We start from the raw sequence: 14,809 nt of genomic DNA on the forward strand, positions 1-14,809 counted from the left end.
TTTCCGTAATTTGGATCTTCATACCTTAAGTCTGCTAATACATACTATCCTTTAAACATTAAATAAACTCGACAGGCTGGTTTTGCGCCCAATAAGGATTATTTATATCTAAGTTGGGATCAAGTACAAGCTACTGTTTTATTATTACAGAGAAAGGGGAAATCATTTTTTTAAAATTTAGATTATTTGGATAAAATGGAGTCTATGGGAGATGGCCTTTCCGTAATTCTGAGTTTTCTGGACAACAGGTTTCCGGATTACAGACCCCATACCTGTACGGACACAACTTGGAGCTTTAGCCTTCCTTAAACAGATACTGACATCAGAAAATAACCTTTTTTATCTATCATCATCAACGTGACCTACAGGAAACTTTTAATGTACATTAATATTTTGAGAAGAAAATTTTTTGTCGGTATCACTTTAAGAGGCCATTTTTCTCTGGCAGGTTGTCCCCAAACTTCCTATTATGCTTCCATTGCCCTTCTGTAATGTCAGACTCCTTAGGTAATGGCATTTCTCAAAGTGTCCTATTTAAAGACCCAATTGGGTTTTTAAGTAGCCTTAAACCATTACACACAGGACCCTTTCCCCAAGAAGCCTCCAGTTAACACATCCAATACTTAATATCTTAAACCGATCATTGTAACCACTTCCTAGTTGTTGGGGGTCACTGAGCCTAGCAACCAGAGAGACCAGAAATATGCCAAAGGGGAGATAATAAGAATAAAATCTATGGTAAAGGGGCAAACAGTTGCTTGTCTTGGTCTACAACTTATCAAGTCCAGTCTAAGGCTTTTCAATCTTCCATCTACAACTCCTATCAATTATATAACCAGTATATACTAAGTTTAGATGCGTTATTTGAGCTTACTGCTGTATACGGTGGGCACGGGTGCACCCGCCCCAGAACTTCAGCAAGGGGAGCAAACACCAGAAAACCCACAAAGTAGTAAAGCCAGAGTCAGATTGTAAAAGGGTTAAAAAGGCTACATTAGGCTACATAGGCTGCAGCCTATGACTAAGTGTCCTTGGTAGACACAAAACGCGTCAGGCCTTGGTTCTTAATTTTGGTAAATAAAATGTAGCCTTTTAAACCCTTTTACAATCTGAATCTGGCTTTACTATTTTGTGGGTCCAGACTTGTGCCAGCCTTTTTTGAAGTTTTCTGGTGTTTACAACTCCCATCACCCTGAGAGTTCAAGTACATGGAAAGCCGCACATGCAAAGGACAGCTGCGATTGGGATCATAGGCAACACTAAAGCCTGACACGGAGCTAGTTCTAGAGCAGCGCTGCAGACTCACCTCTCTAGCTCTGCGATCTTGGTATCCTTCTCATTTTTCTCGTTCTCCATTTCTTTCAGGATGTCCAGTAACCGATCCACCTCGGCCTGAGATTTCCCCGCATCTTCCCGGTACCTCGCCACTTCCCTGTCCAGCTGCTGCAAGCGCTCGTTCATTTCCGGGCTGGATTTTGCCTCCAGAGCAGCCTCATGGGCCTTGAGAAACAAAACCAAAAGTTAGAGGAAACAATGAAAAGGTTAGAGGTGTAAATGCAATTTGATAGTGTACTGGAAAACTCCCAGCAAAGGGCTCCCCCTACTGGCACAGTCAATTCTGCCTTGCTGCCGAGTGCTGGGACAAGCCTGGGGGGTACTCCTTGATATTTAATGATACAAGTGTGGGATCTGTTATCCAGAATGCTCGGGACCTGGGGTTTTCCGGATAACGGATCTTTCCGTAATTTGGGTCTTCATGCCTTAAGTCTACTAGAAATTCATTTAAACATTAAATAAACCCAATAGGCGGGTTTTGCTTCCAATAAGGATTAATTATATCTTAGTTGGGATCAAGTACAAGGTACTGTTTTATTATTACAGAGAAAAAGGAAGTCATTTTTAAAAATTTGGACAATTTGGATAAAATAGAGTCTATGGGAGACAGCCATTCCGTAATTCGGAGCTTTCTGGATATCGGGTTTCCGGATAAGGGATCCTATACCTGTACTATATCAGTTCCCAACACTTTCATCATCTGAGGCTGGTTGGACACAGTCTTCCTTAATGCCTCCCATAGCCCTCCTAATGTGTTATATAGTGTTTAAAAAGGAAATACGTGTGTTGGTCTTAAAGAGGATTTCCTCCAAGCGATTGCGCAGAGTTACCCTATGGGAGAGCAGGGGTATGGTTAGCAGAACTGAAATGTTATATTGTACTATTAAAGGAGAAGGAAAGGCTAAAATTAAGTAAACTTTATCTGAAAGGTCTATATAAATATATCAATAAACCCTCAAAGTAATGCTGCTCTGAGTCCTCGGTCAAAGGAAACACAGCATTTATTTCCTTCTATTGTGTACTCATGGGCTTCTGTATCAGACTTCCTTCTTTCAGCTTAAACCTTCAGGGCATGGGCTTGAGCATGCTCAGTTTGCGCCTCTCTCCCTGCTCTAATCTAAGCCCAGATCTATGAGTGAGCAGGGAGAGACACAAGCAGGAAATTATGTAACACCAAGCTAATATGGCAGCTGCTATCCCAAACAAACAGAGAGAGCGGTTTACTCAAGTATGGTAAAGCATTCTGCAGAATAAATGTAGTCTTATAGCTTGCCCTATTGTGGCTAATCTATTGCCAATAAACTGCTTTGGTAGCTTTCCTTCTCCTTTAAAGGGTATATCAACCCAAAATGGAAGTAGAAGTCATTTGAATTACTCAATCACACTTGAATGTCACAAGGTATTGTGTGTGTATATACAAACTGTCTAATGTTGCCCCATGACATCAGCCTAAGTGGATACTCGGTGCATGGGATAAATGATAAGAGGGGGTAGGAGTGACGAGCTGAGAGCAAACAGATAACAGACAAGGAAGATGAGAAGGGGAAAGACTAACACATCTGCACCCGGACCATGAAGCTGTGAGGACCCTTTGATGCATGCCGTCTTGTGTGTATCCGACTTACATCTTTGCCGTTTGGAGAAACTAAACACCTTGACATAGGAGGGGCCATTAACTGGGATGCAAGCCATTGTCTCAGTGAGTGCAGGGCTAAGAACAGACCGTTGATCCCCACATCTATTTATTTTATGTTCCGTGGCCGACCCCTCGCTGTCTAAAGACCTGGGAGCACACGTCATTATGAGCGCTCGCACCTCATCCATCCCGGGACAGTTTTGGGTAAAGCAGAGATGCAAGTCAGTGTGCTCTCCTGGGATTGACTGTATCAGACTCTCTCTTTGCACTCCGAAAAGGGCCTGGGATCTCAGGTTCCACTCAGGAAGAGCTGAAATGAAACCAAAGTCCCCTGAGACCTGGAGCATCCTAGGAAAATATTCATACATTGCCTGGGAAGTGCACAGTGAGGAGCTGCTCCCAAACTCTGGGCTGAACTACAGTAAACAACATTCACACAAGACAAACAGCTGCCATATTGCATTCCTTAGTCAGTACAGTATAAGGGTATAGCTGATTGTGTGCCCAGAACATTCCTTCTCTGTATATTTGTATTTATACATATGGGAGGAGGTGCCATATTGATTCCCTTAGACAGTACAGTATGAGGGTATAGCTTATTGTGTGCCCAGAACATTCCTTCTCTGTATATTTGTATTTATACATATGGGAGGAGGGAGGTGCCATATTGATTCCCTTAGACAGTACAATATGAGGGTATAGATTGTTGTGTGCCCAGAACATTCCTTCTCTGTATATTTGTATTTATACATATGGAAGGAGGTGCCATATTGTTTCCCTCATCCAACAGAACTTCTCCTGCAAGTTTTATATTCCTTGAAATGCAATTATTTCCATACTGTATCTAAATCAGCATTAGTGACACACATTACTGGAACTGTTAATGGAAAAACATACTCTATTAATTACTAGGCCTGTCCTCCATTTAGAGATAGCTGCCAATTGTGTGCCCAGAACATTCCTTCTCTGTATATTTGTATTTATACATATGGGAGGAGGTGCCATATTGATTCCCTTAGACAGTACAGTATGAGGGTATAGCTTATTGTGTGCCTAGAACATTCCTTCTCTGTATATTTGTATTTATACATATGGGAGGAGGAGGTGCCATATTGATTCCCTTGACCAGTACAGTATCAGGGTATAGTTTATTGTGTGCCCAGAACATTCCTTCTCTGTATATTTGTATTTATACATATGGGAGGAGGGAGGTGCCATATTGATTCCCTTAGACAGTACAGTATGAGGGTATAGCTTATTGTGTGCCCAGAACATTCCTTCTCTGTGTATTTGTATTTATGCATCTTGGAGATACTTTGGGGACTGAAGCGACACCAACAGGAACTTGCATTGAGTGCATTTATTCAGGAGTACCACGGATCTTCCTCCAATCCATGATCCAGTCCATGAGGCTCGAATGTGTTTTTTGTATGATTTCTGCTGACGTACAAAGTAAAATGCTTTTTGGTCACTTCCAGGCTCAAACAAATTTAGAAGCATTGGTTTAGAGCAATTTCACAGAACCACATCCAGCTGTGGGGGAAGAAAGTGCAATTGAAGGATAGGACTCCAACGCATCTGACGCTGTCCCTTTAAACAGAGGGGCCACTGTGCAGTTGGGCAAAGCATAAGCCACTGCTTCTTTCCATGATGAGGCTGGTGGCTCAGAGCAGCTGGTACCTGTTTCCTTCTCCCTGCCGGCTGCCAACGCGGGTGATAATTAGAAGTTGCTTGTTGACACAAGGGCACCGCTCCCATCTACCTGGCATGATCCAGCCACCTAAACAAGACTGCGCTCTCTGTCATTGGTTTTAAGGGGCGAGTTCCCTCCAGTACCCAAGGGCAGAGCGGCCAAAAACCACAGAGAGCTAATCATAGGGCGACACAGGTCATCAGACCCCTCCTAACTCAGGAAAGGGGGCAGAAATACCAAAAGAAACTCAACAAAGACACAAAATATTATATATAAACATGGATATTTTGTGCATATGGGGGTGCAGAAAAAAAAACAAACATGCACTGGATGAGTGTGTGTGTGTGTGTGTGTGTGTGTGTGTACACACACACACACACGGCAGCAGGGGGTGAAAGCAACAAGTGTGTTTTTCTGCATGATATGTATATATGATATTTAGTAAAAGTATAGGGGTGTGACAAATAAACACAAACACATGTGCAGCCATTGGTATAGGCCAATACTTGAAATTCACCAATAAAGATGCAATGCCAACAGTGACCATTTAATTCTTGTTAATAGGGATAACATATGTACACGTACACCCCTAATATACGCATAATTCAGAGTGCCGATTCAGCAAACATAAATCAGCTTACACAGGGTTTATATACACAGGACATGGATTGGTGGATGCTGTGTGCATGGTAAATAAGACATGGCCGCAGATCACAGGGAGAAAGAGAAAGGAAGGCTACGTGGATAAAAAAAAATAGACTGATAAAGCAGAGAAATTAAATTTAAAGGAACAGTTCAGTGTACAAATAAAAACTGGGTAAAACAGATAGTCAGTGCAAAATGAAAAATTTATCTAATATAGTTATTTAGGCAAAAATGTAATGTATAAAGGCTGGTGTGACTGGATATCTAACATAATAGCCAGAACACTACTTCCTGCTTTTCAGCTCTCTAACTCTTACTGCTTGGTAACCAATCAGTGGGAATCAAGAGAGCTGAAAAGCAGGAAGTAGTGTTCTGTTACATAGTCATTTTACATTGTTGCTTTGTGGTCCCACCTGTATATTATGCATCATATATTTCCCCGATTTTACACCATTTTTCTTTTTGTCCCCTGAAAAACTTAAATTTGGTGTTCTACTGTATTAGACATCAGTCACTCCAGCCTTTATACATTCCATTTTTGGCTAACTATTTTAGAAATGTTTTTATTTTGTTTTGCACCGGCTATTTACCCAGTTTTATTTTTATACTAAACAATCCCTTTAAAAAAATTAAACATACCTTTATATAAGGTTACTCGTGCCAAAAGAGACCGCCTTGCCTACCTCCTAGGCCGCTATAAGGGTGGTGGCACACGCGGAGATTAGTCACCAAGCAACAATTCTCATGTACTGAGGGTGATTATTCTCCCCGAAATGCCTTCCCCACTGGCAGGAATGTGAATCGTTGGTAGGATGGCATATGTGTCGCTTCGTCTTCCGAAGTCGCCCGAAGGCAACTCGTGAGGTAACTTCGGAAAATCGAAGCGATATGTATGGCATCCTGCTGTCGTTCACATTCCTTCAGCTGGAAGGCATTTCGGGGAGATTAGTTGGCTGCAGTCGAGAAGATTTTTCACTTGGCGAATAATCTCCCCCGGCGCCACCACCCTAATGGACCAATGTTGGTCAGGGACGCTTATAACAGATACATTTCCCTAGGCAGGAGGGTGGAATGGAGGCAGGACATGCGGTGAGGACAACCAGAAACAAGTTGGCACATGCTGACAAAACTTACTGCTTTCCCTGTGAGAGGCAAGCCATCAGAGTGCTGAGAGAAGGAGGAAAGAGGTCAGTTAGACAGGACGATGCATGAACCCCAAAAGTTAGAAAAAAAGACAAACGGTGGGAGTAAAAGAAGTTGTGGGGGGGGGGGTAAATGCAAATTAAATAATTGGGGGGCACAGTGATAGAGAATGGATGGGGGGAGTTTATAATCAATATGAAAGAGAGGAGAGGCTAGTAAATGGACAAATTAAGGTGGCCATAGACGTAGAGATCCGCTCGTTTGACGACATCTCTCCATGATATGCCAACATTGAAGTGGCGATATCAAGATGATCTGATCATGGGCCCTAGTCATAATGCATCCGATATGGGCGGTCAGATCGCGGGACTGCATAGATGCAGCCAGGGGATTTTTTAACCTGCCTGATCAAGATCTGCCCGACTTTAGGCCAGATATCGATCAGGGAAGCCCGTCGGATGGCCCCACACTCGGGCCAATAAGCTGCCGACTCGGTCTGTCAGCAGCTTTTATCGGCCCATGTATGGGGGCCTTTAGTGAACATTTGTTGGGGGGGGGGGGCAGAGAATGATGTGGGGTTGGAAGGGGCAAAAGAAAGTTGTGCCAGAGGTCTGGGGAAAAAGATCAGAGTAGGGATTGGATAAGTACAGAGAGAGAAGGAAACAAAAAGAGAATATAAGAGCTATAAGGCTGAGAATCTGGGGGGGGGGGATGAAAGTCAAGGAGGGGGTGAGAATCCAATAAATGAACCCCTATAATAAAAAAAACCATCATGTCAACATGGCAGGTCACCAGAAGGCCCTTCTACAAAGGGCATTAAGGTGGCACCACATTTATCAGCCTGTGTATGGTCAGCTCCATACTGCAGAGTTCAGAGACTGTCGGATAATTACATTTGCTGTATGCAAGACTTGCCTCCAACCCCTTCTTTTGTCTCGGAGACCCCACATTGCTCACCTTCCTAAGCTGACTCTCCAGCTTCAGAAACTCCTCCTTCCTCTGCTCCAGGGCCATCTCTAGGGTTTTGAGTCGGGAGTCTTTCTTCAGGCCGGAGGAGGCGAGAGTCGACGCGTGTTCCTTCAGATCGAGCAGCGAGGACTTTCAAGAAAAAAGGGGAAATGGGGTTACGTGGCGACCGATCCAGTGACATCATCAGGGGTCTCAGGGGGTGGCAGTTGGGAAATTGCCCTTATTTATAATATGAAAGCGCTCTTACATCAGTTACCCAGTGATGCAACAAATAGAGAAAAAGAGAGCCTGAGTAACTTGTTAGATAGACTTTACATTACTGATATTCAACGAAATAACTTATTTTGTGTATGAGTCTACATATAATGGACACACACACTTCCCATTATAAGGAAGACTAGGGACTATGACATAAACAAAATAAGTTCGGGCACCTCTTTCTCGGACAGGTCTCCCTGCAAAACCATGACTTTCTCCCTGAGTTCCTTGAGCTCTTTCTTGTAGGACTCGAGTTCTTCCAGCTTCTCACGCTCATCCCGGTCCCTTTGATCTTTCAGGCGCTCAATGATTCTCTCCTTATTGGGGTAAGCAGAAAAAGATTTCAGATTAGGGGTGAGAGGAGTCAAGATCTTGAAGGGCAAGATTGTACAGTAATGGGATTATTAGGGATGAACTGAAACCAGGATACTGGAATTATTAGTATTGAAACTTATTTTTATGTCCTAACCGTACAATATTGGGATGAACTGAAACTAGGATACAGGAATTATTAGTATTGAAATGTATTTTTGTGTCCTGACCAAAAGAATAAGCACCTTCCTGCCTTCCATAGCGCTTGCTTTTGTCTGAAAGGGTCTCTATAAACCTCACTACAACAGCGCCACCTAGTGGCAGCAAAAGAACCTGTGCCTATGAAGGAGGCTGCTATGAATAAAGTCAAATACTGATGCTCTGCGTACGCAATTTAAAGCATAATAAATGGAAGGTCACGGCACATCTTTTAACATTTAGCTTTTTTTGTTTGTGCACATTTTATTATGTCAGCAAAGTTGCTGAAATTTGTAATATTGTAATAATTTGTCGTTTTCTATGGTTATAGGAGGAATTGACTAAACCTGAGCGACAGTCCGTTGATAGGCTGCCACAGCTCAGGGCCCAGTAATGTGTTAATTCAGCCTGAGATTACACAGCTTAGTGCTCAGCAGCTCTGCTCTTTGTCTCACGTTCCCTCCGGACTGTGTCAGCGGCTGCCAGCTTTTCTGACGGCTTTCAGATCTCGTAGGGCCCATAGGTCTATCAATAACAAACACTGGACTGCCAGGCTAAAGACCCCAACAGGCAATGAGCCCACGAGCAGAACAATAAACAGCAGCCGTAGGAGTGGTTAGATGGTGCATTTTGACAGAGGGGTCTGTACAAGGTTTTCTCTTTAAATAAACACAGCATGGTACTGCGGGGGGGGGGGGGGACTGGGCTTGAGCGAGTGGTAGCAGGGGTCAGACCAGTGCTCAGAACTGTAATATATATATATATATATATATATATATATCAGAAATTGTGCCATATCGATTCCCTTAGACAGTACAGTATGAGGTTATGGCTTATTGTGTGCCCAGAACATTCCTTCTCTGTATATTTGTATTTATACATATGGGAGGAGGTGCCATATTGATTCCCTTAGACAGTACAGTATGAGGGTATAGCTTATTGTGTACCCAGAACATTCCTTCTCTGTATATTTGTATTTATACATATGGGAGGAGGAGGTACCATATTGATTCCCTTAGACAGTACAGTATGAGGGTATATTTTATTGAGTTCGTCTGTATAGCTTAATTCAAATAGATCAGGGCTGTCCAACGCGCGGGCCATGTGTTGGGGGGTTGCTATATTATCCACAGGGGAAGGTGAGGCATATGGATTTAAGGGTATGTTTTTAACATGACTTTTTTTCACATATGAGTGATGAGGGATTTCCCTGCAGTGAGCACCAACCATTTGGTTTTTTGGTGTGCTACCACCATTAATGTGGATATCATCTTAAAAGTTTTTATGGTAACATGGGTGTGGTTTACAGTGGGTGTGGTTTAAAAGGGGGAGTGGTCAACACAGACTTCTTATCGGCCCTCCACCACATAGGCCAGTAAAACTTTGGCCCTCTGTACCACAGAAGTTGGACAGCACTGAAACAGAGGATACCCCTTTTCAATGCCAATAAAATGCTCTTACTTTTTCAGCAAGCGCCTCCTCCAGTGTGGTGAGGGCGGTGTCTGTGTTTGTGGTGTCGGCCTGCAAGGACTTTACCCGGTCCTTCAGGCTGCCCAGCTGCTTCTCCTTGTCTCGCAGCTGCTCCTGCAGGTTTTCTATCTGTTGAAGAGGAGGAAAAGCATCAATGATATATAGGAAACTGTGCAGCCACTGGGACAGAATGTTCTGTTATACAGATAGCTAGAATCTCAGCTGCCATAAAGCAGGACAGGACTGCTGCTTACCATGGGGATCAGATAGAATCTGTGCAGTTACTGGGACAGAATGTTGTTATACAGATAGCTAGAATCTCAGCCATAAAGCAGGGCATGACTTCTGCTTACAATGGGGATCAGATAGGATCTGTGCAGCCACTGGGATAGAATGTTCTGTTATACAGATAGCTAGAATCTCAGCTGCCATAAAGCAGGGCAGGACTTCTGCTTACAATGGGGATCAGATATGATCTGTGCAGTCACTGGGACAGAATGTTGTTATACAGATAGCTAGAATCTCAGCTGCCAAATGGCAAAGACAAATACTTGTTCTATTCCAAATTTGTGGTACTAAGATCTCCATCAAGTCACACCCCCTGCATGATAGTTAAAACCCTTCTGACTTCTAGTAATAGGAATATAACACAACAGACACTTATGGAAGTTTGCATATAGCGAATACTTTGCGAAGCGGACACTGACCTTCATAGACATTTATAGAAATAATGCTAAAAAATGAATACACATTCACTAATAAAAGTACAGGTATGGGATCCATTATCCATAAAGCTCAGAATTGCAGAAAGGTCTTCTCCCATAGACTCCATTTTGATCAAATTATCCAAATTTTTTAAAATGTATTTTCTTTTTCCCTGTATTAATAAAACAGTAACTTGTACCTGATCCCAACTAAGACATAATGAATCCTTATTGGAAGCAAAACCAGGTTATTTGGTTTATTTAAAGGGATCCTGTCATCAGAAAACATGTTTTTTTCAAAAGGCATCAGTTAATAGTGCTACTCCAGCAGAATTCTGCACTGAAATCCATTTCTCAAAAGAGCAAACCGATTTTTTTATATTCAATTTTGAAATCTGACATGGGGCTAGACATATTGTCAATTTCCCAGCTGCCCCAAGTCATGTGACTTGTGCCTGCACTTTAGGAGAGAAATGCTTTCTGGCAAGCTGCTATTTTTCCTTCTCAATGTAACCGAGTGTTGTTCTTAGATCTACCAGGGAGATGTTATCTTGTGTTAGGGAGCTGTTATCTGGTTACCTTCCCATTGTTCTTTTGTTTGGCTGCTGGGGGGAAAAAGGGAGGGGGGTGATATCACTCCAACTTGCAGTACAGCAGTAAAGAGTGACTGAAGTTTATCAGAGCACAAGTCACATGACTTGGGGCAGATGGGAAATTGACAACATGTCTAGCCCCATGTCAGATTTCAAAATTGAATAAAAAAATCTGTTTGCTCTTTTGAGAAATGGATTTCAGTGCAGAATTCTGCTGGAGCAGCTTTATTAACCGATTCATTTAAAAAAAAAACAATTTTCCCATGACAGTATCCCTTTAAGGTTTACATGATTTTCTAGTAGACTTAAGGTATGAAGTTTCAAATTATGGAAAGATCCTTTCTCCGGAAAACCCCAGATCATGAGCATTCTGGATAACAGGTCCCATACCTGTACATTGGCCTTTTAATAACAAAAGCATGGAACTTGCAGCACTGTGAGCATCATGGAAAGATCACTTAAAGCCTCAACAGGCGCTGGACTGGAGTGACCCCCGAGGAAGGAGGTTATGAGGTGCATGAATAAACCGGTCTGTTGGGACACGACTTCAACTAGCCTCTAATTAGGGGGACCTTTCCCCACCGCAAGGTTCAGTTACAGACTCAGACACCCACGTAAGGACTGGCCAGTCCAAAAATACCCACGACTGGAAAAATCAACCTTTTCAGCAAAATCCCTTGAGCAGGAAATCCCGGGAGACAAGTGATGTTTGTAGTCTGTAGACACCTCTCAGCTAAACACAAGGGTTAAGGCAGGGAGGCTTGTCAGTGGTCAGTCACCGCTCACATTTAACCAGACCAGAAAGAATGTATGTGAGCAGCACCAGTGTTCTCTATGTAACTGCTTTGGGGGGACAAGGCAGAACCCAGTTAATTAGAAAGGCAATGCTCTGTTATACAGATAGAATTTCAGCCATAAAGCAGGACAGGACTGTTGCTTCCAATGGGGATCAGATAGGATCTGTGCAGCCATTGGGACAGAATACTCTGTTATACAGATAGAATCTCAGCCATAAAGCAGGACAGGACTGCTGCTTCCAATGGGGATCAGATAGGATCTGTGCAGCCATTGGGACAGAATACTCTTATACAGATAGAATCTCAGCCATAAAGCAGGACAGGACTGCTGCTTACAATGGGGATCAGATAGGATCTGTGCAGCCACTGGGTCAGAATGCTCTGTTATACAGATAGCTAGAATCTCAGCGGCCATAAAGCAGGGCAGTACTGCTGCTTACAATGGGGATCAGATAGGATCCGTGCAGCCAATGGGACAGAATGTTCTGTTATACAGATAGCTAGAATCTCGGCCATAAAGCAGGACAGGACTGCTGCTTACAATGGGGATCAGATAGGATCCATGCAGCCACTGGGACAGAATGTTCTGTTATACAGATAGCTAGAATCTCAGCTGCCATAAAGCAGGTCAGGACTGCTGCTTCCAATGGGGATTACATAGGATCATGTAAGTAAATAAGAGTCGCAGCGACCGTTGGGCTTTTAGCCCAAACACACAAAAAACGAAAGGTGCCATACTGTATGGCCACTTGTATCATAGTTGTTAATGGGTCAGGCAGGATTGGGCTGGCAAGTTAGCCCTGTACCATGTTGTGGGTAGGTGGTGGGTCTAACCCATACTCATTTGAAATGTCAAACTCCCTGTGTCAGCCCCAACGACGACATTGGTCCTTCTCTTAGTTTAACCCTGACTATCACTGGCATCACTATAGGCTGGGTTTTAAAAGCTTTTGCAGAACGTCAGCTTGGTTGGGGAGGGGTTAACTCAGTGCGCAGATCAGACACATAGGGGTAAATGAGTTATTGAGCCATTAATGGCCCTATAAGAAAGTCAGGCCAAAACGCAGCAGTCTAGATACAAGCGTGTGACTGAGGAAGAGGAGGGGGGATACATACAGTTCTACTCGCCTGCAGATCTGACTCTCGTCTGTGTGACATGAGGACGCAGTGAAGCGATGGAATGAACAGTCTCTGCTATTCTGCGCTCAATTAGATTTTTCAGGTCAGTGGTTTGTTACAAAAGACAAGAAGAGCCACTGCAATGTGACACCCGCCAGGGCTTGTTGGGGCGAGAGTGAGGATCACAAGCCTATGCCAACGGGGCACACTGTGACAAGTAATTAGTATCCACGCCAGAGTATTGTGGAGCGGACAGAAACAAAACCAGGCTTTATTAACTGCAACACTCAAGGATAGTTTCCTACGAACAGTCATCCTGCTATAGTTCCAGGGGTACCCAGGGCACAAATAAGCACTCACCCCAAATTACCCCTAACTGGCCTTCAGACTGGGCCCCCTTAGCTCAGAACAAGGTTATAGATATATAGAAACATTGGGGTAAGTCACCCTGCTATAGTTCCAGGGGTACCCAGGGCACAAATAAGCTCTCACCCCAAATCTCCCCCTAATTGGTCTTCAGACTGGGCCCCCTTAGCTCATAACAAGGTTACAGATATATAGAAAGATTGGGGTAACAGTCACCCTGCTATAGTTCCAGGGGTACCCAGGGCACAAATAAGCACTCACCCCAAATCTCCCCCTAACTGGCCTTCAGACTGGGCCCCCTTAGCTCATAACAAAATTACAGATATATATATAGAAACATTGGGGTAACAGTCACCCTGCTATAGTTATAGGGGTACCCAGGGTACAAATAAGCACTCACCCCAAATTACCCCTAACTGGCCTTCAGGCTGGGCCCCCTTAGCTCATAACAATGTTACAGATATATAGAAACATTGGGGTGTCACCCTGCTATAGTTCCAGGGGTACCCAGGACACAAATAAGCACTCACCCCAAATCTCCCCCTAACTGGCCTTCAGGCTGGGCCCCCTTCGCGCATAACAAGGTTACAGATATATAGAAACATTGGGGTAACAGTCACCCTGCTATAGTTATAGGGGTACCCAGGGCACAAATAAGCATTCACCCCAAATCTATCCCTAACTGATCTTCAGACTGGGCCCCATTAACCAAGCTGAGCATCTCTGTATACACAAGACTTATTAAAGGAATTGTTGACCTTGCAAATACTTTTTTTCTATGCCCCTCGATCGCATCAGTCCAATATCGTCCACCTCAAGGTGGGCACACCGGGGAGATATCCTTTTGTTTGGCGACCTCACTTTTCCATATGTATGGGCAGCTTAAGGTACAGGGAATAAGGTCTGGATCACAGAGCAGCAGTTTTTGGACTATTTAGGCATATGATCAAATGATGCCACCTAGTGGCCAAGTGTAAGAATAGTTACCGGGAACATTTATTAAGTTACAAAAGTGACGGTGCCATTAGCAAGCCGTCAGATCTCTGCTTTCACTTTCTATCCTGTAGCCTGTTTAAAGCCGATTAATGATTGGTTGTTACTGGTGAAGTGATGCAAGTGCTGATCCCAGTACCATATCAAGGCATGTAGAAACCACTGCATTGTGTTCAGTGGGTGGGGTTCAGTTCAAAAGCAGGAACTTGGCAAGTACATATATTCCAAAACTATAAGAAGCTTGAATCTTTGGATTATAGGATAAGCATACCGCTTTCCATGGTGGGTCCGGATGCTCCTGCTCCAGAGCTTCAGCAAGGGGAAGTATGTCACGGAAATTCAATTGTAGGCAGGCACTAGTCCGGAACACCATACAATGGAATCCAGGCCCAACGTTTAGATAATACAAAAAGTTTTGATTTTACATTATGTTAGAAAAAAGCCTTACGCGTTTCGTGTCACCCAAGGACACTTAGGGGCATATATTGAAATTTAAAAACTTCGAATTAAAAAAGACCAACCAAAATTAAGTCAAAGTTTTTTATGGGCCGAATAGGTCCGTTTTTGATCTAATAGGT

At 43.4% G+C, this 14,809-nt stretch overlaps 1 protein-coding gene across 12 annotated transcripts in view; it reads right to left on the reverse strand.

Annotated features, from left to right (window-relative positions):
- erc1.L (ELKS/RAB6-interacting/CAST family member 1 L homeolog) overlaps window positions 1–14,809 on the reverse strand; it is a 144,475-nt gene that overhangs the window by 76,377 nt on the left and 53,289 nt on the right. For 7 of the 12 annotated variants that reach the window (XM_018241172.2, XM_018241168.2, XM_018241169.2 and 4 more), the window contains 4 exons: window positions 9,651–9,788; window positions 7,856–7,996; window positions 7,410–7,550; window positions 1,307–1,500 (listed from right to left, as the gene is read on the reverse strand). In XM_018241172.2, coding sequence (XP_018096661.1) covers window positions 1,307–1,500; window positions 7,410–7,550; window positions 7,856–7,996; window positions 9,651–9,788 — 614 coding nt within the window. Of the gene's footprint in view, window positions 1–1,306; window positions 1,501–6,443; window positions 6,477–7,409; window positions 7,551–7,855; window positions 7,997–9,650; window positions 9,789–14,809 lie in introns of all 12 variants that reach the window. The other 5 variants (XM_018241171.2, XM_018241170.2, XM_018241166.2 and 2 more) reach the window with 1 other exon arrangement.

The sequence above is a fragment of the Xenopus laevis genome, chromosome 3L (assembly GCF_017654675.1).
Source record: "Xenopus laevis strain J_2021 chromosome 3L, Xenopus_laevis_v10.1, whole genome shotgun sequence".
NCBI classification, from domain to species: domain Eukaryota; kingdom Metazoa; phylum Chordata; class Amphibia; order Anura; family Pipidae; genus Xenopus; species Xenopus laevis.